The 23,055-nt window shown below is 42.7% G+C and overlaps 1 protein-coding gene across 1 annotated transcript in view; it reads right to left on the reverse strand.

The window, feature by feature from the left end:
• The window catches only part of LOC118420430, an 18,408-nt gene extending 5,620 nt beyond the window's left edge, over positions 1-12,788 (reverse strand). Inside the window, exons 1-3 of the mRNA XM_035827222.1 lie at positions 12,520-12,788; positions 1,909-4,487; positions 535-629 (exon numbers count right to left, since the gene is read on the reverse strand). Of these exons, the coding sequence (XP_035683115.1) occupies positions 535-629; positions 1,909-4,477 (2,664 nt within the window). The 5' untranslated portion in view covers positions 4,478-4,487; positions 12,520-12,788. The remainder of the gene's footprint in view (positions 1-534; positions 630-1,908; positions 4,488-12,519) is intronic.
• Positions 12,789-23,055: the final 10,267 nt, after the last annotated feature.

Genomic DNA, 23,055 nt, shown 5'->3' on the forward strand with positions numbered 1-23,055 from the left:
TCAGAGAGCCTGCTATGGAGGCTAGTCCATAACACGGCTAAGCTTGCAATGCAAACTCTAGTAGACTCTAGACTATGGCGTAGGTCCTATTTCCGGTCGGAATGTTTGCGGAAACGAAAAATAAAATCGGTTACAAAGGAATATACACAAACGATTCCCCTAGCTATTTTATTTCAAGTTCTGTGTCTTTCCTTGCCTTTCTCGCCACATTTTTCGTTTCCGAAAGCTACCCGGCCGGGTAATTGGAAATTGGGACCTAGGCCTCAGGCAACGTCACATTTTGAAACCGGGGCCCTGTCGGGCTGCTTGGGGAAACGCAAAATAGAAATGTATATGTAAATATTACACAAATAACGCCCACGACTATTCTCTTTACGTTTTGTGTAGTTTAGTGAAAAGTGTAGGGGTTCATCCCGGTGTAAGTTGATCAAATAAATCTGTCCGGATATGCAGTTTGTAAAAAAAAAAACCTGGTGTTATATATGACCTAAGGCGGTTTACCGGGTATGCAAAACAAAACAAACTAGCACTAACCGTCCGTTTGAAGAAGCCCTTGCAGCCTTCACACGCCATGGCTCCATAGTGTAGCCCGGACGCCTTGTCCCTACACACCACACACAACTTCTCAACTGGAACAGACGACAGAACAATGAAAATATGAGTGATTTGTGAACACGTAGGTTGCTCACAGTTTGTTTAAGTGACTGTAAATCTACAGAAGTCTTCGACAAGGGTGTAACGTATCGTTAGATCTGCCTTCGGAGTAAAACTTATAAGCAACACTATAGTCGCTAGTAGGGGTGGGTAACGGTACGGAAAATTTAGGTCCAGGTACGGTCCAGGTCCAGAAGATCAGGTCCAGGTCCGGACCTGAACCTGGACCTGATTTTCTATGAAAACTGTGAATGGACGATGCACAAAACAATGGTCCATTTCGCTTCAATTGATTCTCTTTAGTGACTTCCAGTGACGTTTTGAAAGCCTATCTTCATGTAAACAAAACTAAATTTGAGCAAGTTTGACTGTAGAAACTTTTTAGAAATGACTATGAACGCTCCTTTAGATCTACTTCGCTTTTGTTATTTTCTTGGACCAGGAAGCCCCAAAACGCGTGAACGCCTGCCGATATAATCTGTTCCTTTTCTAAACGGTCCAAGATTTTTTTCAGGTCCATTTTTTCTGGACCGGTCCAACAAGAAAAAACTGGTTTTGTACCGGTACCGGTGCCCACCCCTAGTCGCTGGACCTTAGAATTCAGTCGCCCGTTTCACCCATTCAACATGTAGCACAGAAAATATCCTCATATCTAACGATTTGTTTAAAGAACAAACACAAACATAACGTCCGCATGGGTGTGACACCATAGCAACAGTGGAGACCGGCCATTTTAGTCTGTATGTGTTTTTCCTGCACGTGCCCATCACGTGCACGTTCGGAGAGGGCATTCGCGAAGAATTCGCGTCCGACACTGTAAATATTTTCACCCTGTAAGTTTATCCTTTTTACAAATTTACTAAACATATCCTTTCCAAATATCAACTTTTTTTCTAAAAGCTCTCAAACTTTTCTTTAATCGGAAGAAACGTTCTCAAATCTGTGGTGTAATATTTGATTTGGTCATTAGGCCATACGAATTGACTGCATAAGGCTTAGGTCACATTTCCAAACCGAGGCCCGACCGGGCAGCTTTCGGGAGCGAAAAGAATGATATAAAGACATGAAAATTCACAAAATGTCAAAATAAGATTCATGGGCATGGTTTCTGCATATTTCTAGGTATACATTTTAATTTTTCGTTTCTTAAAACATCCCGACCGGGCCCCGGTTTGGAAATGTGACCTAAGCCGAATAGATACAAGAGGACAGCTTTTCAAGTTTCTAAACATGTAAAATAAAATGTTCCCTTACCTCGTACATGCTCCATTGGTCCCGTCCTAGGCAGGAGCAGCCTGTGTATTCCTCCATTGGCCTCTGCCTCCTGGAGACCGTACTGAAGTTCCGGGCTGGCCCGGGGGGTGGACTGGGGTGTCGCCGACAGACTACCCGTCCTTGGCGACGTGGAGCCTCGGAAAGGGTTTGGTGCCTGGTCATGTCTGGAGGCGTTTAGAATCTTGTATAAATCTGATGTACTGTTGTTTGTCGAAGGCTGGGTGCCATACGATGATTCTCTTGGAAGAGGGTTGGTTTGGATTAAATGAGATGCATTTTGACCATGAATTTCCTGACGTCTTACTGGCCAATAGATATGGGGTGACTTTCGGGTAGCTTGACCAGGCTGGGAGTGACCAAAACCTTCGGTGGTCAGTTGCTCGACTGGACTCTGATTCGTAACATTTGTTTCCAACAACAGTTGTTGAACACTTCGGTTAACCATGGGCGAGGGTTCTCTTAGCCCACTTTGTCCCGGAGAGTACTGTGGATTGTTCGGCACCATGACGGAATGTTGCTTGTTTGGGACAGGTTGTTGTTTAGTGACATGAGTTTCCAGCATTATGCTGTGAATATCAAAGTCAGGCGACTGAAACATCAGGTTTTCGTAGTTTGTTGTCATTGCGAATGGAGGCTGCCCTTGTAGTAAGGATTCTACGCTCTTGCGTCCTGCTGTAGCATCTGACCGCATGACAAGGTGGGACATGTCCTGACTACCGTTGGAGAACGTTCTCCCTTCACCAGAGGTGTAACATGGTGACATGTTAGCTGTTGGAGCAAAGCCTGTTGTAGTGAAAAGTAAGTTCGGAGCTGACGGATACTTGACGGGGCCTTCACTTCCACCATGAGGCCTCCCTTCCCCGCCATCCTGCCCGGACAGTTTTCTAGCCGGCAGGTCAGAGTAGGTAGCGTCGAAATGCTTCCCGGTGTCCTGATTTCCTATACCTTGACAGACATTAGGTAAATGTCCCTGCAGTGTGATGTCTTTATGAGGAAAATAGTCATGATGTCGCTGTTGAAGTGGCACCGCTGGCTTCCCTTGTTTGTAACAGCTGTACGACACAGTGTACTGTCCTTCTCGGCTTATAGTGGTTCCGTTTAGCCTCAACTGTCCGACAGGAGACGTTTCGACATCAGTTGTTGCTGAAGATGTCAGACCAGGACGGTCCTGGCAGCTGGCAGATGTGTAGGCCTGTTTTACTTGATGTTGGTTTGTCTTAGTCATGATCTCGCGTTCTGAGACTGCAGTAGTGTTTTGTCCGATGACAGTCGCCATTTGGTGCGACTGTGCAACGTCAGGATGGATAACATTGATACCATTGCCTTTCAAGAGCATTTCAAAAGACAAGATTTGAGGTTGGACGCTTTCTGCAGGAGGTGTGGATTGTTGGGCCAGCTTTGCTTCAACCGGCAGCTGATGCGATGATATGTTCTGCATCATCATCTGAGGAACGTCATTCGGAACGTCATTCGGAACGGGCCTACATTCGGAGTTTAACGTTATGACGGGTTGTTGAGACACCTGTTGCGAGCTGCACGGCAGGGACAGGGGGATCTGCTGTGGGTGGAACATCAGCACAGCCGGTACTTCGATCTGTATGGTCGGTTGGAATGGCGTAAAAACCAGTCCTCCGGGCTGCAGTTGCTCCATACCTTCAGTTTTCGTCTCTGGATACATGGGTTTATCTCCGGGTTGAGATGTTTGGGCTTTACGCACAGACGAATTCACCGTTTGTGTTCTGACTGTGCTTTTGTTCTCCTGACCGCTTGCAGGATGCAGCGCGTTCGTACAGACAGGGGGAACCGTATGTTGGCCTGAATGTGCGGCTTCTTGTGGCACAGCCGAAGCTACATGACCTCGAGCTAAGTATGAAGTGTACCGCTTCTTTGGGGGACTACAATAGTCGAAGTTTTCGTTCGCTGTGGGAACCGAAGATGTCGCCTTTCTTTTAGCTGAAAAGTCCTGCACAGCAAACTTATCTACATGCAGATTTTCTGGCAATTGCTCTCCACCTTGGTATGGTCTGATTTTACCGTTTGGTATTGACTTTGAATCAGTGCGTGAATGACCGTTTAAGACTCTGTCGACCGATTTTGTTCTCGACGCTTGAACTTCGCCATTTTCACACCGTTGCTCTCGTATTTTTGAAGTTATCACCTCTTTTGCGACGGACCCGCAAATCTGTACGTGTGTGTCGTTCGTTACGGACTGTGTCCGTGCGGTAGCAGGCTCTGTGACCCCCTTGGTACTGTTAGGAGGTTTACAACAACCGTTCATACTAGCGACTGCGAGCCATTGTGTCCCAGCTGTCCTGTACTCTTCTGTACCCGCTCGTCGCAGTCGACTAGTCGCTAAATAAGCGCGATGTTCGGTACAGCTTTCCTCCTGTGATTTTTCGGGGTAAATGTTCTCTGTGCTGTGGTCAGTGTGGTTCCAAACGTTCTCCTGTGCCCCGGTGACGGCCAGTGTTTCGTCATTCATGCCGCACCCGGTGACCCCGTCTTGCCCATGATTTGCGCAAGGCGCCACCTCTTCAACCCCCAGCATGGTTCTGTCTCTGTATGATGCAATCAAAGTGGCCATCAGTTTTCTTTAACTACCCGACAGTGCTGTACAACATACATCGCATATCTGGGTAAAGCTGACGTAATGTCTGCAATCATCATTGTCATAGCAACGCCACGTTAGCCAATCAGATACTGTCCCTGAAATTTCCCGTATAGGGACCCGACGGAACAGCTTTATAGATAACTTTATTGCGTAACAAGTTTACAAGGTACAAAGCATAGCATCTTCTAATACATAACTGCAGTTCTATAACGCCAATCTACTTAGTACAAGGGTGCATAGAATAGGATGAAAATTGGAGGGATTTCTAGCGTCTAGACATTCTTTCATATATGAATGTATACCATGTATATAGGCGTTGTCACATGTCATAATGTATTTAGATTTACATTGAGTCCAAAGTCCATTGAGGTAGGTCCTGGTATGTAGGATGATAGCCCGGTGTACAGTGAATCGCGTGTAACAGAATATTTGGGGCAAACAATTTATAGAAGACTTAGGCTTGGGCAAATAAGAAAAGAAGAATAAGAAATATCCAATGCAGTGAATATCCCTCTGCACTGTGATTGGAGGTTTGCAGTTTGTCGTTACCAGTGTATTTTGAATTCTGCCGGGAGAGATCCGGATCAGAGTTTACAGGCTCATTCCCTTCAAACAATCAAAACTTTTCACCTTCGATTCGTGTCGCTTTAGATTAATAGATTGACTTGAAACTAAAGATTAATGACTAGGACACCGCGCTAACATATTCCTGATATTATTTAACATATCTTATGATAACCAATGATATGTAAGAGCATGGCTTGACATGATCCTCGCTGTACAAAGGACAAAGGTGGTACAAGTACCACCAAACCACCTGATTGCTGTGGTACCGGGTTTGCAATTAAAGTACGGGAACATAGGAAGGGGATCTCTCAATGAAATAGACGGTGGACAAGAAAGCAAGACGTTAACAAGGGCTTTTAAATATTTCACTTTCCTAAAGAAAAATCGAGCCAATGGATGTTTGATAATACCGAGCCCGATTCTCTAAGGGCACAGCAAGTAAATTTTATGGATGACTTTCTTTGCAGAATGCAAAAATAATGAGATAGCACGAAAAAAAAAATCGGTAAAAAAAAAGATGGCCAAATTTTCCAAATATACGCAATAAGCATTGTAAAAAGGCAAGATGGCTACATCGTTACGAGTGTCACTTCTACAATTACGATCATTAGTCTACAGCACAGCATATTTGACCATTTTGGTACTTTCTCGTTAAACAAGTCTTGTTTTTTTCTTAAATCAGGCGAAAATTAATGCGTGCGCTGATGTCGTCCGTAAAATTTACCTGCTGCACGGGCTAATTAATGAAAAATTCCTGCCAGAGTTTTGATTTTGTCCGGTTATTGGAAGTCGTTACCCTCACGAAATCCTGTCGGCCGTCCGAGTGTAGAAAGCGATTAACCCACGTGCCCTGTTGACTGAGCAAATCGGACGATATATAACATTAGCGTTCAGCAGTTTCTAGAGTGCACAGCAAATACAGACGTTTGACACGGAGAAGAGCCGAGTGTTCACGCGTGCATACCTTCCCACTGCGATTTCACGCGTGCACACCGGTACCGTGTCACGGAAGCTGAGGCAATTTAGAGCGACAGAACGATTTGACAGAGCGCTCAACGAATTTCATCGATAGAAAACTCATTTTTTTATGCTTTGTGTGTTTTCCTGTCCTTTTACTTTTATATTTTTCATATTCCCGTTATAAAGTCACGGTTAACACATAGAACTAGAACGCAGGGACGCCGCCAACGTGCCACTGTCCGGACAGTGCTTGGATGGGGGACCAACCAAGGACATCCAAATTGCTGTAGCCTCACGAAGCTTTCCACGAAATCGTCTTCCGGGAGGGACGTAAAACGGGGGTCCCGTGCTCGAGGAGGTGCCTCGACCACGTTAAACAGCCTCATTACCCACACTTTGGGTACCCACTGGCTGCAAAATACACCCGATATCATCATTATTATTATTATTGGTGCTATCATAGCTTGCACATAGGGGTAGGTACCAGCACAGAACCGGTTTTTCTTGTTGGACCAGTCCAGAAAAAAACGGACCTGAAAAAAATCAGTAGACCGAATGCTGGACCGATTCTAAAATGAACAGAATATATCGGCAGGCTTCCACGTGTTTTGGGCTTACAGGTTCAAGACTTGAAGAACAATAGCGAAGTAGAGGAGAATTGATAGTAATTTTACCAAGCTTCAATAGTCAAACTTGGTCTAGAACAGAGGCAGTTAATGTTGTTTACATGAAGATAGGATTTTTAAATACCAATAGACATCGGAAACTCCATCAAACAGTATCCCCAGGGCCCTGTAGCGAAATGGACCATTTCAAAAGTTTTCACAGATAATTAGGTTCAGGTCCGGACCTGGACCTAATCCTCTGGACCTGAACCGGACCTGATTTTTCTGTACCGGTACCCACTCCTACTTGTACATGATAGATCTCCGGTCCATCCTTTCATACTCATCATTTTTTTGCTTTTGCTGACATTGTGTTGCTTTACAATCGCTATGCTGATATAATGAATGTACCCGTTTATTCGCCCAAAGATGAAACACTACAAAAGTAAGATATACAAAACTATCTCACTTGTTCAGCTAATAATTGATGCCTTACGACGCATGTACAAGTATCCTGCTCTTATCTAAGAGTACGGGTACGGTACTGTTAAGTGATCGTATAATTCTGAAGACCAATGATTCAAGATGTTCAAAATGATGCAAGTCAGTTGATGGGTGTGTTGTCACGTCCATTAATGTTGATGTTTTTTTCATATGGTCTAGCGAAATACCATTTCTGTTCCTAATGTATTCTTAAAAAACTATCATAAATCATGCTAAACTTTGATTTGTAATTGAGGACCCAAAATTGAAGCTGATCCAAAAAAATTGGAACATTTTATCTAACATTTTATCCAAAGTCAGACGGCTCCTCTATTCTGCAGACTAGTCTGAGGGTGACGCCAGAATTAGTGCAGGCGTCTAGAGCTCAAATAATAACAAGGCTTTAAACCATTGCAAAGCCTTTCTTGGTGGGATTTTATGTGAAATCTGGGCATTTTTGGAGTGGCTATGGTAGGAAAGACCCAGTACTTGTTGCATCCATTTAAAAAAATCATCTTCTCCACCCCACCCCCTGTTTTGAGCCTAAAGGACGAAACCAAGGCCTCTGGTTAGGGGGTGTATCTAAAGACTAGACCTATAGAAATTCTTGCAATGAATTTGATAAGACTGGACACAGTAAGCTATCATTTGAGGGTAAGTTTGTATGGCTTGAACTTGTCATTCTTGAGATAATTGCACATTTGTTTTCCCAACTCTCCCATTGGATTACATACATATATTACTGAGGAAAATTCTAATTCTGGCGTCAACCCTCTGGCGAAAACTTCAGTCGCTTTTCCTTTAGACCAATCATCACAAAATACGAGAGTTTGTACAAGACGACAGGCGTCAAAGCGGCGACATGGACTTTGTACTCGGTGGTCGTAGAGGTCGTTCACCTTGCGGATATGTTTGCTGGGCGGTAGACCCTTCATGATCCTTCATGTCATGATCACTCAGTGTGCATAGCGGGGTGAGATCGCTTCAGTGAAAAAGTGGGAACGAGGAAAATATGACCCATTTGCCCACGTACCCTGTTCACTGAGCAAATCGGACGAAATATTACCTCAGTTTTCAGTAGTTTGCGCACTGCACGACAAATACAGGTGTTTGACATGGTGAATATTGGGTAACAGTAGAGCGTTCACGCGTGGACACCTTTTTTGGAGGGCGCTTAACAAACTTGATGGATTAAAACGATTTTTCTACGTTTTGTGTGTTTTGTTGTCTTTTTAGTTAAATGACATATTTTCTCCAGACCATGGTAGGGAGTTTGTCGTGAGAAAGGTCATCTTTGGTTTGGAGTTTAATAGACTTTCAAAGTCGTCTGCATCAGCACCATATGATTTTTGTCAAATCAAATTCGGAAAAGCCTATAGCATGACCAGGTCAAAAGATACAAAAAATCGAAGTTCTACTGCAGTACCAAGGTCACATACCAGGGGGCCCAAAATCAACCCCGACCTTCATCTTCCCAATCCCTATCCACATACCAAATATAATTTTAATCAATGGAGAGGTTGTTGAGTTATGCTGAACAAAAGTATCCGGACACACAAACAGACAGACACACCAAAAACTATACCTCCATTTTTAATTACCTCAGGTAAGAGAAACGAAATATGGGTCCATTATTGGCATATCTCCATCCTTGTCATCTTTACAGTTATCTTCATGATTTACTATATTGATTCTCCTCTCTTTTATCATTTCATAGTTTTGTTACTGTTTCCATCCGCGTCTTAATCAAATAGTGCAATGCGTATCTCTGCTAGGCTAACAATTCAAATTAGATAGCGTGTTCCAAAGTCCAAATATCGCACCAGTATACGGGCCTCAGGCAAGACGATCACGTCATTTATTGTGTTTGTTCGTTCATACCCTTGTAGTATTTAGTGTACATAGCGAGTTTCTTTGCCGTTTCGGCAGCCCATTCCAGCAGCCAATTCATCAGTAGGGTATATCTTCACAAGGAGGGGCTGATATAGCCTTTCCCCTTGAGGCCTACGTCACATTTCCAAACCGGGGCCCGGCCGGGCAGCTTTCAAGAACGAAAAAATATGATACCAAAGACACCAAACTACACAAGACGTAAAGAGAATAGTCGTGGGCATTATTTGTGTATATTTTTACGTTAACATTTCTATTTTTCGTTTCCACAAACAGCCCGGCCGGGCCCCGGTTTGGAAATGTGACGTTAACCTCCTCGAACATGGGATATCGGTTTTACGTCCCTTCCGAAAGACGGGAGCAATCCCAACCAAAATGTCCTACCTATGTCCCCTTTGTCCAGTTACCGTAACCATCAGTTTGATTTCAAACGGAATCTGAAAATAAGTTATTGCCCAATCATAGCATTTCATTAAGATTTCATATATTTTGTTCGCCCACAGATCTTTCTAGCATTTACGATTAAGATTTATTGTTTTATTTATTGAAGTTCACTTCTTTGATGAATTTATGTTAATAAAACAAATTCTTCACACAAAAGCATGGCGAGCGCGAAACAAAGAAACACGAATTCCTGCGACACCACGGGCAGTGCGCTCGAACACACCGGCACCACATGGGTGACGTCATCCAGGTGAGGACAGGTGCGTGTTACCTGCGTGAACCAGGCAGACGGGCAAAGTCCACCTGGTCAAAGTCCGCAGACCGAAGAGTCGTTTCCTCTGGCGGGATTTCGAACATGATGCAAGAATCTGTTCTCAAACCCACGTTGGTCCACTGATATAATAACGCTGATATAACCGGATATTACTGGACATAACTGGATATAACTGAATCTGATTATCCCTGTCAGTGACAGCCATAATCATGTACCGTTATGTGTCCGTCAGAATGAAATTTAGACAAAAAATAATTACTAACCTAAGCTTTATCCTGTCAGGCTTTTCGCGAATTATTCATATAAGGCCACAGTAAGTAAATTTTATGGATGACATCCTCTGCAGATTGCAAAAATAATGAGATAGGGCGAAAAAAAAACAATATGGATATTGAAGAAAGCTGCTAATGTAAACGCCTTAAGCGTTGTAACAAGAGTTGAAATGAGAAAATTTACTTGATTTAGCCTTAGTCTAGATCGCTGGAAAAATATGTTTTTTTAAGCTGGAAGAAATGCATTTTAATAAGAAACTAATAATCGATTTCGAGTCCGTGCCTTTTTCTTTAGAGGGTAACCGAGTTCAAGAACTTGCTTCTGTGGGTGGTTAATTCCGTTCTTACAGCACTTTTTATGGCCTTTACTAGTATTCTAGAGTGTTTGAAGGAACCATTCAGAGCCGGTGGTCTGTCGAGAAAAAAGTCAACAGTGCCCGGATGTGAGTTTGCACGGTTTTATTTACTGCCAGTGGGTCCAAGGGTCGGGGTTTCTTTAGGAGAAGGCTGCATAAGGCCAATGACCCCTCAGTGCAAGGCGGGAACGCCCTAGTCATGGAATAGTACGAGTGCAAAGCAAATGAAGATATAAGAAAACCTACCCTTGGTGCCAGACAGGGTCGGGCAGCTAACCAGTTTGTTCGGAGGCCCAAGACAGTTAACCCGCCGATCTCAAATTAGCGCTCCAGGCAGTTTCAGCCCAAAGGAGATTTCGCTGCCCATTCCTCCTTCGGGCATAAACTCCCCGGAGCTAGCTTTAATTTGAGATCGGCGGGCTGACTGCCTTGAGTCCCCGTATAAACTGGCTAGCTGCCCGATCCTGTCTGGCACACAGGATTAGAAAACCTAACGATTCTATTACATATGCTTTGACTACCCTCATAACTATCTCCGTATCTCTCTCAAAAAGAGTGTGCCACTGAACATATAGAAGGGGAAGCAATAAGTGAATAAGCTTGGTGCTACGTGGTAAAGATAGTACTTGGCACAATCAAAAGTCCTGTAAAATGTCATAGTTACTAGTTTCTCACGGACGTATCTGTCTGCGCAGACTCTGTCACTACCTAATGGCTCGCGGACATGACAACAAAGCTGACTTGACCGAGAGAAGAACGGCTTTGCGGTTTTCATTGCGGTTAGGAAATATTTGGCCGCAAGCCATGTTTGTGCCGGGGCGGGCAATGTCGTCATGTCTCTAGGCTCTGTACTTTGTGTACAAATACAAGCGCGCGGGCAGCGATGGCTCGGGTCTAGAGATTATACTACAGGGTCCAGACATTTCGTGCTTTGATACGTTGTAGATACTTGTACAATAGAGATTATAACGTTACTTCTTTTTCGGCGTGGTGTTAACTTAAGTTTTGTGATAGATATTGTCTGCACGAGTTACAGATGATGCAACGTATGTTTGTTTTCGAGATGGGTAAATGTTTATCTAAAACACAGTCCTTTTGCCTTTCGGCGTTGTTTAAAGCTTTCGCTGCCACAGTTCCGCCATCAAAATCCACCCACATTGGACACGCAACTTGAAATCATTAAAAGGTACTGCAAAGCGCATGATGCTAAAATAAAACAGTTTTTGGCCGATAATCATTGAATAAGCTCCTGAAATTGTGGGACTTGTAGTAGCGGGAACTTGACATTTGCATTGGAGTTGAATTTGAAGTCTCGTCCGAAACAAGATGGCGTCCGTCATCTTCCAAGGCAGTAAACACAGTTGGTTAAGAATTGAGACCATGAATCAATATAATGATTCGTAGATTATGCATCTAGCAAAAGTACTGCAAGCATTTCATCTTATTTCTCGCTCACTCCTGCTTCATAACAATATGAATACATAAAAAGTGCACTTTATCGTCTGTATACTCTTGGACCTTGTAAAATTTATAAAAAGTATACCTACATTCTTTCAAATTGGATGCTTTATTTCTCTGCAAGAATAATTGCTGGAACCACCACTTCCATTACAAAAAGAGAGAATGTCATAAACTGACCTGTAGCCATACTACGACCGATTGAGAAAAGCTTTTGAAGCACGAGACAAGTTCGCAACGTTTTTATGTGCTCTCCAATTTCTAAAAGTCGGTTGGCTGAAGAATTACTAGAAAATTAACGCCTTATGGAAGAAAATAGAAAGGAATTGATGACAAGGTCTGCTACTCAACATTGTGTGATTTGGCAGTAGTAAAAGTCGTTACTTGACAATGGATTAACCGAATTAGTAGAGAAACTTTTCTTTGCTTAGAGTCTTCTGTATTGCCCCACCAATATAGAAAAATATAGCAAAAGACAAAAGTCTTTGTACCGAGTATCATATGCCTATCATGTCATGGAATACCTTTGACGAATACAAGACAGACTACACATAATTATCCACACCAATATGAACCCAAAACAGAGCGCGGACATTCAGTGTGAGGCAGTCTTCTCGATCAACGATTGACGTTATCACCTAACGAAGACCAAACATAAAGCTCACTTTACCTTTTAGCCACAGACCGCCAGTTCCAGCTTCTAGCTGCCGTTTTCCAGCTTTGCGTCGAACCACAACATCAGAGGTACCAAAATTAAAGAGAACACAATAATTGTTCTCAGTCGTCAAACTTTTTTCTGAGGTTGAGAGTTATATAGGACTTTTCCAGACAACTTGTTACACGCTCATGGCACTATCCAGACGTTAAGGTCAGTCACTGCTCACCTTTGGTCAGTTTCTGGCAGGTTTACCTGGCGCTTTACACTGCAAACCCCCGATAGTAAAGGTGTCACAAGGCTTTACCAATAGCTACCATGTCTGGCTTTTCCAGGGGGCAAAGTCCAACTTGGTGAGCACGGTGGGATCGCATGCGTCTCAACATCGTGACTGGTACATGTCAGAAAGGGAAAAGAACAAAACGTACGGATTGTGTTCTGTATTATTTGTAGCATCCTGGGTTTTTGCTCGTTATGTTTTTTTAAAGTTAAGAATATAGTTAACATAGTATTATATGTCGTGTTTGTTCATCTAAGTGCGCCTCTTGGCCGATACAATACAACGTTCACAGCGTTCCCAAAAAGTTTCATTTTTTTTAGAAATGAACGGCAAGGAATGTTAAAACGGCGATGACAAGTACGATAGCTTAAGTTACACCCATTCTATTGTCTTTATGAATTGACGTTTTATATATTCAACTATCTGTCTAGGTTCTACGCGTGGGGCATGTCATTCCAAATGTTGGACAAATGCTGAACATTACATGTCAATAGCTTTTCGCAACGTTTACATCTACAGGTAGGAAGGCAGATGAGGTGAAGGTTCGGTTCACGTGAACACCGCATGAACAGAGCGTGATCAGATGCCAGTCACAATTACGTCATAAATCTATCAAGAGACTGACCATTGCTTTCAAGGGGGGGGGGGGGGTATATTGAGAGATTCGAGACCCGGTAGGCTTAGTGAATTCAGTGGTCAATGATCCACAGAAAAGAAAAGAAGTAGTATATAAACCAAAGTTGCAATTTCCAGTGTGGTTGGAAAGATTGATAAATGGATTAAAAGACATACCAAACAGTCATCACGTGATCAGGGCACACTTGATAGACGCAATAAGAAATTGTAAGAATATTTTCGAAGAATAATATTCACCGCGTACTACAAAGGAATCCACTGAACTTAGCAAAAGGAACATCGTTGTTGTTAACTGCTTCCTTTCTCTTTTTTTGCTTGTAAGATAGAAGATACAACTTTATCTCCAACCAACATGCCATTAGCCTAAGTATCAGCCTGGTTAGTTTAGGCTTAGGTCACATTTCCAAACCGGGGCCCAGCCGGGATGTTTTAAGAAACAAAAAAATTAAAATATGTACCTAAAAATATACAGATATAATACCAGGTGACTCTACCGGCCTCCAGGTCGCTGAAAAAATAGTAGAAATTGGACAAATAAGACAGAAAAATACTCCAGAGGAGTTAGATGACCGAGGAGTACAATTAACTCTACTAACGTTAGTACTAGGCTTTTATTCCTAACTTGGCCAAAGTCTACTTTTCGGCCAGGCAGGAGTCTAGTAGAGACTGAGGTGACACTATGATTTCCAAAGAATTTATTCCACCGGTAGTACCGATTAAAACGTACTTTAATAGCTTAATAGATTCTGTGCTGTACTCTGCTAGATTCTTTGCACTTTGGCTCAACATTAAGGTCGTATCGACCTTCAGCTAAACCACAAAGGTTGCGACAGTATTTGCCTAATGTCTGGTTTTCCACTTCAGTGACGGATTTTGTGGGCGGGGAACACTGTCTGGGATCCAAGGGTCAACAGGGACAATACACAGGTTTATGGTCAACTCGGGACAAATGTTGGGGTCGGCAAACATTGCCCCAAACTTTCTCCGCAATATTATCTGAACTGTGAATGAGAGAAAGCTGCACAACCGCTCTGTGTTTTACGTATTCCGCATGGTGCGCTCTTGTACTGTATGGGATCCAAGGGTCAACAGGGACAATACACAGGATTATGGTCTCTACAGGACCGTGTCTCGGGACAAATGTTGGGGTCGGCAAACATTGCCCCCAACTTTCTCCGCAATGTTATATGAACTGTGCAGGAGAGGCTGAGCTGCCAACTGCTCTGCGTTTTACACTTATTCCGCACGGTGCGCTCTTGTACTGATCGGCCAACCCCCGTCTTGCGTAATGTACATAAACGTCTATTTCTGTTCTCCCATTGCCAACATCAAATTTAAAACCGTGCTCGGTGCAGTTTCTAGTAACAGTCTAGCCTGACTAAAATCGCGCTCCTAGCGGCTGGCCTTACAGTTGCCAGCCAGTGAGAGATTGTGTAGACACAGGCTAGTAGAAAGAGTCCACGAAGTCTCCTGCCCGATTTGTGCTCGTCCGAAGAATTTATTTCTGCTATTGTATTCCTTACTGATTACAATGATACTATGGTGCAGATTTGATCAAAATGGCAAAACACGTTACAATTTTACCACCATTAACTGTAACTGGTATGATTGAACCTTGATGAAACAGCCGAGTTGCCGAAACGTTGCCTAGACGAAACCCTTTCAGGTGTACAAAAATATCTTCAAAAGCCTTACCGAAGTGCATGATGAAGCCATTCACTGAATCAACCGGCTGTTCGTAACGTTACAGAAATCAACCTCACCTATTCTGTCAACTCCTTTGACGTTGTTGCGGCACTATTGTTCACCTGGCCGTCAGTCTCATCATCCATTGTCTCTTCTCTTCCCCTCCACAGAAACTAGCCATGATAATTGGTATTGAGATGTATTGTCGACGAGCCTTAGATTGTTCCTTGGTCACAGTCCATTCCGCGTGTCTTTTCACGCCCCTTTTCAGCTATATCATTTGAAGTTCTCCTAGTATCAATTAGAGTTTCTGAGTGTCTACTTGTTGTCTACTTAAAAAACGTTGTAAAGGTACTTAGACATAATAAGATGGTGAGTAGGCTTTGAAAGAGCTACAACTTGTGGGTGTTCACCGGTGTTCAAAAGGACTTTTCTGAGACATAAAAATAAAACTTAAATCTGTGTCATCATAACGTCTATCTTTAGTCTAACTTTTTGACAGAAGACTTGACAACCTTCTCGGTCAAGTTCCTTGGTGTCATGCCTGTCCATTCTCTGAAATTATCCTCTCATATATATGTGCATGTTTTCCGTTGCCTATCCCAATCTTCCTCCCTGGACGGTCCCTTGCATGATAGTTTTGGCTAGTTTCGATGACCTAGTTTTTCCCAGTGAGACGGCCAGTTTTTCTGTAGGGTGTAGTAGAAGGTCCGTTTTGCCTGGGTACCATGAAAATCAGGACAGACCCAGGAGTAATCGGATGGTATCGTCATGGCTAGGGGGTCTTCGTGTGGACCGATGTTTTACTTGACTACATTCCAAACACAAAACTTCATACTTCTAGTGTTCTACTGCTCTTTAACCATCATCTATTAACACATGTTACAGTTTTTCACATTTCTATGGGAAGAAGGACACTCCTAGGCCGGCTACACTCCTCTGTCAGCTTTTGATACTGCTACTGTATGATCTGCTTGAAGATAACACAAAGGCACTTGTTTTCTGTACCAGTAGTTGCACTTGAGACTGAACTTGAGACTTTACTGAAGTGGATTGTCTCCGTTGACTCAAAAGTAAATCATTACAAACTCCAAGTTCACGGCAGACATAAGTGAAGGCCATGTTCTGTTAGTACAGGTATTGTTTTTTTTCCTGTGCGAATTTTCCACCAAAACTCTGAAGCCTTGCTCGATACAATGTTGACGTTGAATGCCAATGTGTCTATTAAAACATCAAAGATGTTGCTTTGATTTTGTAGCTTTAGTCTCCCGACCTTTTCCTCGTCACACTCTGACCTGTAACTCGGTAACAAAGTTCACATGGAACATATAACAATATATGTCTATTTTTCTTAAGTTTCCTCGGCGCATTTTCAAGAGACCACGTCTGGACACAGAACAAAGTTGCTGCAAAGAGATGATGGTGAGTTTTTTGGTCGGGTTTTTGGTCGTAACGTTATTCATATCGTATTTATACATACCCTATGGTACTATTGCCCTAAGTAAACAGTGAAAAAATCTTTATCTACCTTTGATATGACTGACAGAAAGCCCAGTCAACTCTATACCGCATAGGCCTTGGCTCTTACTTCAGGGGCTAGAAAGATAATAAAAAGCTTCATTTATCGTGGTCAATATAGTTTTCCACGTCGCGTTACGTACAGTTTGGCCAACCTTTTAGGGTGATCCAGGAAAGAAGCTAGCTATCTTTACCACAGGTAAGAAGCAGCATCATTTGCTAAGTATTTCATAGTTTGCAGCTTTGCCGTGAAATACCAATGAAAATAACATTAATGTTTTTTTTTTCTATACACAGTATCTATGTAAAAGTTATTCTAAATAGAATGGATAAAAGCACCAATCGTTTCAAGATCAGGGTCAACACTGAATATTGCCGCCATATTGTCGTTAGTTTGATTTCCATCACATGACTTCCGATCGGTAGGAACTAAAGGTGGATTGATGGCCTACCACCACCAAGTTTGATTATAGAGATAGGAAAACAATGACTGAATGACACCGGAATTGTAGACCTGTGGCGTAGAATGGGACACACAGCCGCAAAGGGCGAATGCAATATCTGGAAGAACGGCCTGATGTTAGGAAAGAAAAGCTGCTCCATTTTTTTCCGTCGGGGTCTGAAAAAAGGAGCATTCAAAATCGTTGTTGAGTAGGGGCTACCGATGGCACATTTCCATGGGTGGAATCTCCAAGCAGATATTAGCTGCAGCTTCCTTTGCGTGTGTTTTGCTGTTGTGTTCTCTAGTGACGATGATCTCCATTGTTCGTAGAGGTTAGCCTCTACCAGGCTCCATAGGTCACTGAAATAATAGCAGAAGTTGGCCAAATGGACAGGGAGCTTGTCGGAAGTCGCCATCACTCCTTAGGTCGTAGTCCTCGGCCAGTTAACTCCTCTGGCATGTTATCTGTCTATTTGGTCAATTTCTACTATTTTTCCAGTGACATGTGGAGCCTGGTAGAAACTTGTAGAGGTAAATCTCCAAGCAGATCGTACAGTAGCATAAGATAGTAACAAAAACTGCCAGAGGAGCAAGCCAGAGTGTGTTTGGCTACTTTGGGCCAGCTTTGATACCATATTATGACACACACGGTAAATCTGCCTGGAGATTAAGTAGAGGTAGCTTGCCAAGATGCATACCACTGGAAAACCTACGAAGCGCTACAAACGCGTTTGCCATAGCCATTGCATCTGCTTGGAGATGCCATGTACAATTCCCACAAGCTGTCGTGTTCGCACCAAGCGCTGCATAAAGCTTTTGTCATCCTACATCTGCTCGGAGATGCCATGTACAATTCCCACAGGCTGTCCTGTTCGCACCAAGCGCTGCAAAAAAAAGCTTTTGTCATCCTACATCTGCTCGGAGATGCCATGCACAATTCCCACAGGCTGTCCTGTTCGCACCAAGCGCTGCAAAAAAAAGCTTTTGTCATCCTACATCTGCTCGGAGATGCCATGCACAATTCCCACAGGCTGTCCTGTTCGCACCAAGCGCTGCAAAAAAAAGCTTTTGTCATCCTACATCTGCTCGGAGATGCCATGCACAATTCCCACAGGCTGTCCTGTTCGCACCAAGCGCTGCAAAAAAAAGCTTTTGTCATCCTACATCTGCTCGGAGATGCCATGCACAATTCCCACAGGCTGTCGTGTTCGCACCAAGCGCTGCAAAAAAAAGCTTTTGTCATCCTACATCTGCTCGGAGATGCCATGTACAATTCCCACAGGCTGTCGTGTTCGCGACATTATCCAACAGGCATAGATATAGCAATCCGCATAGTTAAGTACTGGCTACGCCTTAAACAGTTAGATTACTCTACACACCCTTTACAAATAGACGCACTACTCTGTCAACAAAATGTACCTTTAAACAATCATAAGAAAACTTGGCTCCAACATGTAAAACAAATACTTGATGATAATGGTTATTCCTATCTATGGAACTATGCTCACTCTAGAATAGACAACAAACATATTTGTACATTGTTAAGGAAAAGACTGTCAGACGTGTATGTCCAAACCTTTTTCCAGCAATTGTCTAAAGATAACGGCAAACTAAGATTTTACAGACATATCAAAACCGAATATGCCATGGAAACCTATCTATACCAGAACGACGCTGACAAGAGATCCAATGTATGTAAGATAAGAATCAGTGCTCACTCACTAGAGATAGAAAAGGGTCGTTATAAAAAAGTGCCAGTTCAAGATAGATTGTGTAAATACTGTGCGACGGATGCAGTGGAAGATGAAATACATTTTATATGTAACTGCCCCCATTATGAGGACGAAAGAAACAACCTTTTTGACACAATCAAAACATTATTTCCAACTTTTCACCAGTTAGTAGACCTCAAAAAAACTATATTTCTGTTAAAATCACAGAACCCACTAATCATTAAAGAAGTGGGACTTTTCATCAGCCACTGCCTCCAAAGAAGAAGTCAAACCACCCAGTAAAGAAAGTAGAAGCATGTACATAGATAGCTGACGTGTGTGTATTTAGAATAGACACTTGTTACTTTTCACTGTCTGTATCATTGCAATTAGCCTACGGGCATGGATTTGCAAATAAATTATCAATAAATTATCAATATTATTGAGAGGATATCGGGGTTGATGAGGTCACCGCGCTCGATTATCGCGTGCCGCTGCCCTGACCGGCGGGTGTGAGTGCGTGACTGGGCGGCAGACTCTGACATTCACCCGTCACCTCCACTACACACGGACAGCCCCCACCTAACCGCAGCCTCCTCCCGGGACACGGGCTCAGAGTAGGGGTTCAAGTGATTGTTCGCTGTACAAATCCTCTTATAAACGTTTAACATCAACTAAACCGCTTGAAGCCTAGTTCCCAATTCACAACCCGGGACCCGGCCGGGTAGCTTTCGGAACACGAAAAATATGATAAGAAAGGCAAGAAGACACATAGAACTTTTTAAAAAATAGTCAGGAGCATAATTTGTGTACTATTAGTAAGTATATTCCTTGGTAAACAGTTTCATTTTTCGTTTCCGCCACGTTTCAGAAATAGCACCAGTTCGTGGTCACATTTCCAAGCCGGGGCCCGGCCGGGTAGTTTCTGGAAACAAATAGAAATGTGTACGTAAAGATATACACAAATAATGCTCACGACTATTCTCTTTACGTCTTTTATATCATACTTTTCCTGTTCCCGAAAGGTGCCCGACCGGGCCCCGGTTAAGAAATATGGCTTTTGATGACAGTAAATGCCGGAGGAGGTTTTAATGTTATACTTTAGAGTTAAGACATAAACTGTGCGTGTCCATATCCTCCTTGGGCCGGCCATCCTTTTCTAATATATCTAAGACATGGCATAAGTACAAAATAAGGCAAGCCAGGTGAGTCTGTCACACTGTAAAAAACGTATTTTGTGGGGGATGTGCAGATATGAACAGGGAATAATGACAACATATCGTACATCTTTCTTCAACGAGAAATATTTCATGTTAGGGTCCTTTCGAATGTGCTAATGCATATGCGTTTCAGAGTTTGCAGCCATTTGAACATCTTGCTTTACAAAGGAAGTTCTCAAAATTGTCGACACTCCGAATAAACCTACTGACTATAAGTAGTCAAGTCAAGTCAAGTTTATTGCACAACGATTGCATCAGGTACAATGTATGGCAAATAACATGTATTACTAACAACTATAAAGTAACTACATCAGTAAACTAATCTAACATCATTACATATTACACAGAATATGGTGGTACAGTGCATTTCACGTTGTTATCTTTTGTATAGCATTATAAATATATTGGCCTTGGTGGATAGATATGCACGAGATTCGTATTTCGAATTTAGACTGATGTGATCGACCCACGGAATGGGCGTATACCCTTCCTCTTATATCAATACTTTCTTCTTCATACACGAACCTCTAGCTTAACGTCCCATCCGACTGGGACTGTAACCTCTTCCAGTAGGGCATGAACGGCGGAGTAGGGAACAGACGGTCCGAAGTTTAGCAACCGGAAAATCGTGAATATATTAGATATAGATTGAAGACCTTTATTGCACATTTTTGCCACACCGGGCTAAGTATAGGTCACAACGAGACTTGTTAAAAAGATTCAGTTCACAGATACAAAATGAAACTATCGTTGGATAGATTCAAGAATAGCTATGCCGAAGTTTATAATAGATGGATTGTTTAGTTGCATTAGGAATATGAATTTTTTTACTAGTTTATTGCACGTGCTTGTTTTGTTACGTACTTAAGTTGAATACGTCCTTCAAACGTCAGAAGGCTAAATGAATGCGAAATATTGGACCTGAGAAATACAAATTCAGAGATGTATGGGTATGATTCCGTGCAGATATTTGACAATGGACTACTGACAGTAACCGCAGCATCACAATGGCGCCCCTGCATTCGAACAATGGAGCACACAGCTAACCATCTCTGTCGCATGATCATGATTGATAAATACTTCATTTGCGGCAAGTTTAATTTTGTTAATGCCAAAGCTGCACGCTATCCTTTTATTCGGTGTGACTGATCGGAATTTCCAAGTTGATGATCGCAACATTTCACATCAGTGCCGAGATAACTGGGGTGGCGAGTAATGAATTATTCATAGCGCACTTGAGAAAAAGCAGAGGACCTTCCTGTGAGTTCAGCATGTGTAACACACTCCGGGAAAATTAAAGTGTGTGTGTGTACGTGTGTGTGTGTGTAACAGTGTGTCTGTGTTTGTGTGTGTATGTGTATGTGTTTGTGTGTGTGTGTGTGTGCATGTGTGTGTGTGTGTAATTCTGTGTGTGTGTGTGTGATTGATTCTGTGCGTGTTTGTGTCTGTGTTTGTGTGTTAGTGTTTGTGTTTGTATGTTTGTGTGCGTGTGCTCGTGGATCTGTTTGTATCTGCGTATGTGTGTGCGTGTGCGTGTGTACGACGCATGTGTGTGTCTCCGTATGCATGTGTGCGTAAGCTAGTCTGCGTGCGAGTGTCCGTCCGTGTTTGTCTTTGTGTGCTTCACGCGCGTCACTGCGTTTCCGCCTGTATGTATATGTCTGCATGTATGCAAAGTGTGCGTATGTGCATGTATGTATCTATGTGTTTGCCTGCGTATGCCAGTGCTCGCTTGTATGTACCTGTGTGCATGTAGAGAATATGACATATATAGCTTGAAGGAATATCACTTAATAACTTGAAGTAAGCTTTTTTACACCTTATATTTCCCAAGAAAATGTGACGGAAAAGACAAGAAATGTAGCATTTACGATATTCGTCCAGATGAAGCTGAAAAAGAAAACGTTGACCTTAGGAAGCACTGTCCTTTTCTGTCATCCAGATTTCCGTTCCGTGACCTGAACACAACCACCGCTAAGTAATTGCTAATTGAAAGTGGCAGTAAAAGATGGACTTGTAGATGATCCATATTCTCCTCTATCTACACCAAGATTACTGTCAACGGTATATTAGTGAGATATTAATTATTCAGAGTTGCACGTCTCTCCTGGCTAACAGAAGGTTGGGATATATTTCTTTCAGAAGGCCAAGGATAATATCATCGCAGTAGATGGGTAAGTAAAAATTCTATTTTTATGGCATACAAAATATGGAAAATGTGAATTGGTTATTTTTTTTCCGTAAAGCGGAATGTAAGATTGTTATAACCGAGTGTCTTCGTCTCCCTGAGGTGAAGACACATTGCGAGTGACTAGAGTGTAAATGGGATTTTTTTTCTGGGACATTTTCAAAATACACCAAGCAAAATTAGTCTCTATTAGACTTCAAGACTAGACTTCAAGACGCTATCGTCTCTTGCAATCTCCAAGCAGATCTTGCGTGGCTTAAGGCCGTATCATAAGCTGGGGAAGGAGTTTAGCCGGCAGAGGACCTTGGAGATTAAAGACACGCTCCAAAACCGTAGTCTCAATCAGACTCTTAGGCTGTCATGAACATGTGTCAAGGTTCACCCCTACTAGAGCCTACTCTCCAAGAAGAGGTTGAGCCGCGTAGATATCGTAGTAATCGGAATGAGGAGCGCCGGTGTAATTTTTCCGACTACTACGATATCTACGCGACTCAACCTCTACTTGGAGAGTACCCTAAGCCTTCAAATCACCACAGACACTGCGTGTGAAGTCTGGTCTAGTCTAGTACCTAACATGTCACTTTACAACACATTTTGTCATAGCGATGGTTGCTATTTACCACGGTTGCTATTGTTACGAGACGGTGATCAAGTACTACTAGTCAGGTAATACTAGCCTCCATAGAAAGCTCCCTGGGCCTGTTTTGTGATCATAATACACTTTAGCTGGCCATTTCTTTTTGTACTGGGTCTTTACTGGCCGGTGCCACAAAAGTGTACTATTATGAGACAAAAACAACAACGGAAACAGCTCAGAGGGCCTGTGATGGAGGCTAGTGATATGCACTGGCCTGAGGCAGTCGCACTAG

The sequence above is a fragment of the Branchiostoma floridae genome, chromosome 8 (assembly GCF_000003815.2).
Source record: "Branchiostoma floridae strain S238N-H82 chromosome 8, Bfl_VNyyK, whole genome shotgun sequence".
Lineage (NCBI taxonomy): Eukaryota > Metazoa > Chordata > Leptocardii > Amphioxiformes > Branchiostomatidae > Branchiostoma > Branchiostoma floridae.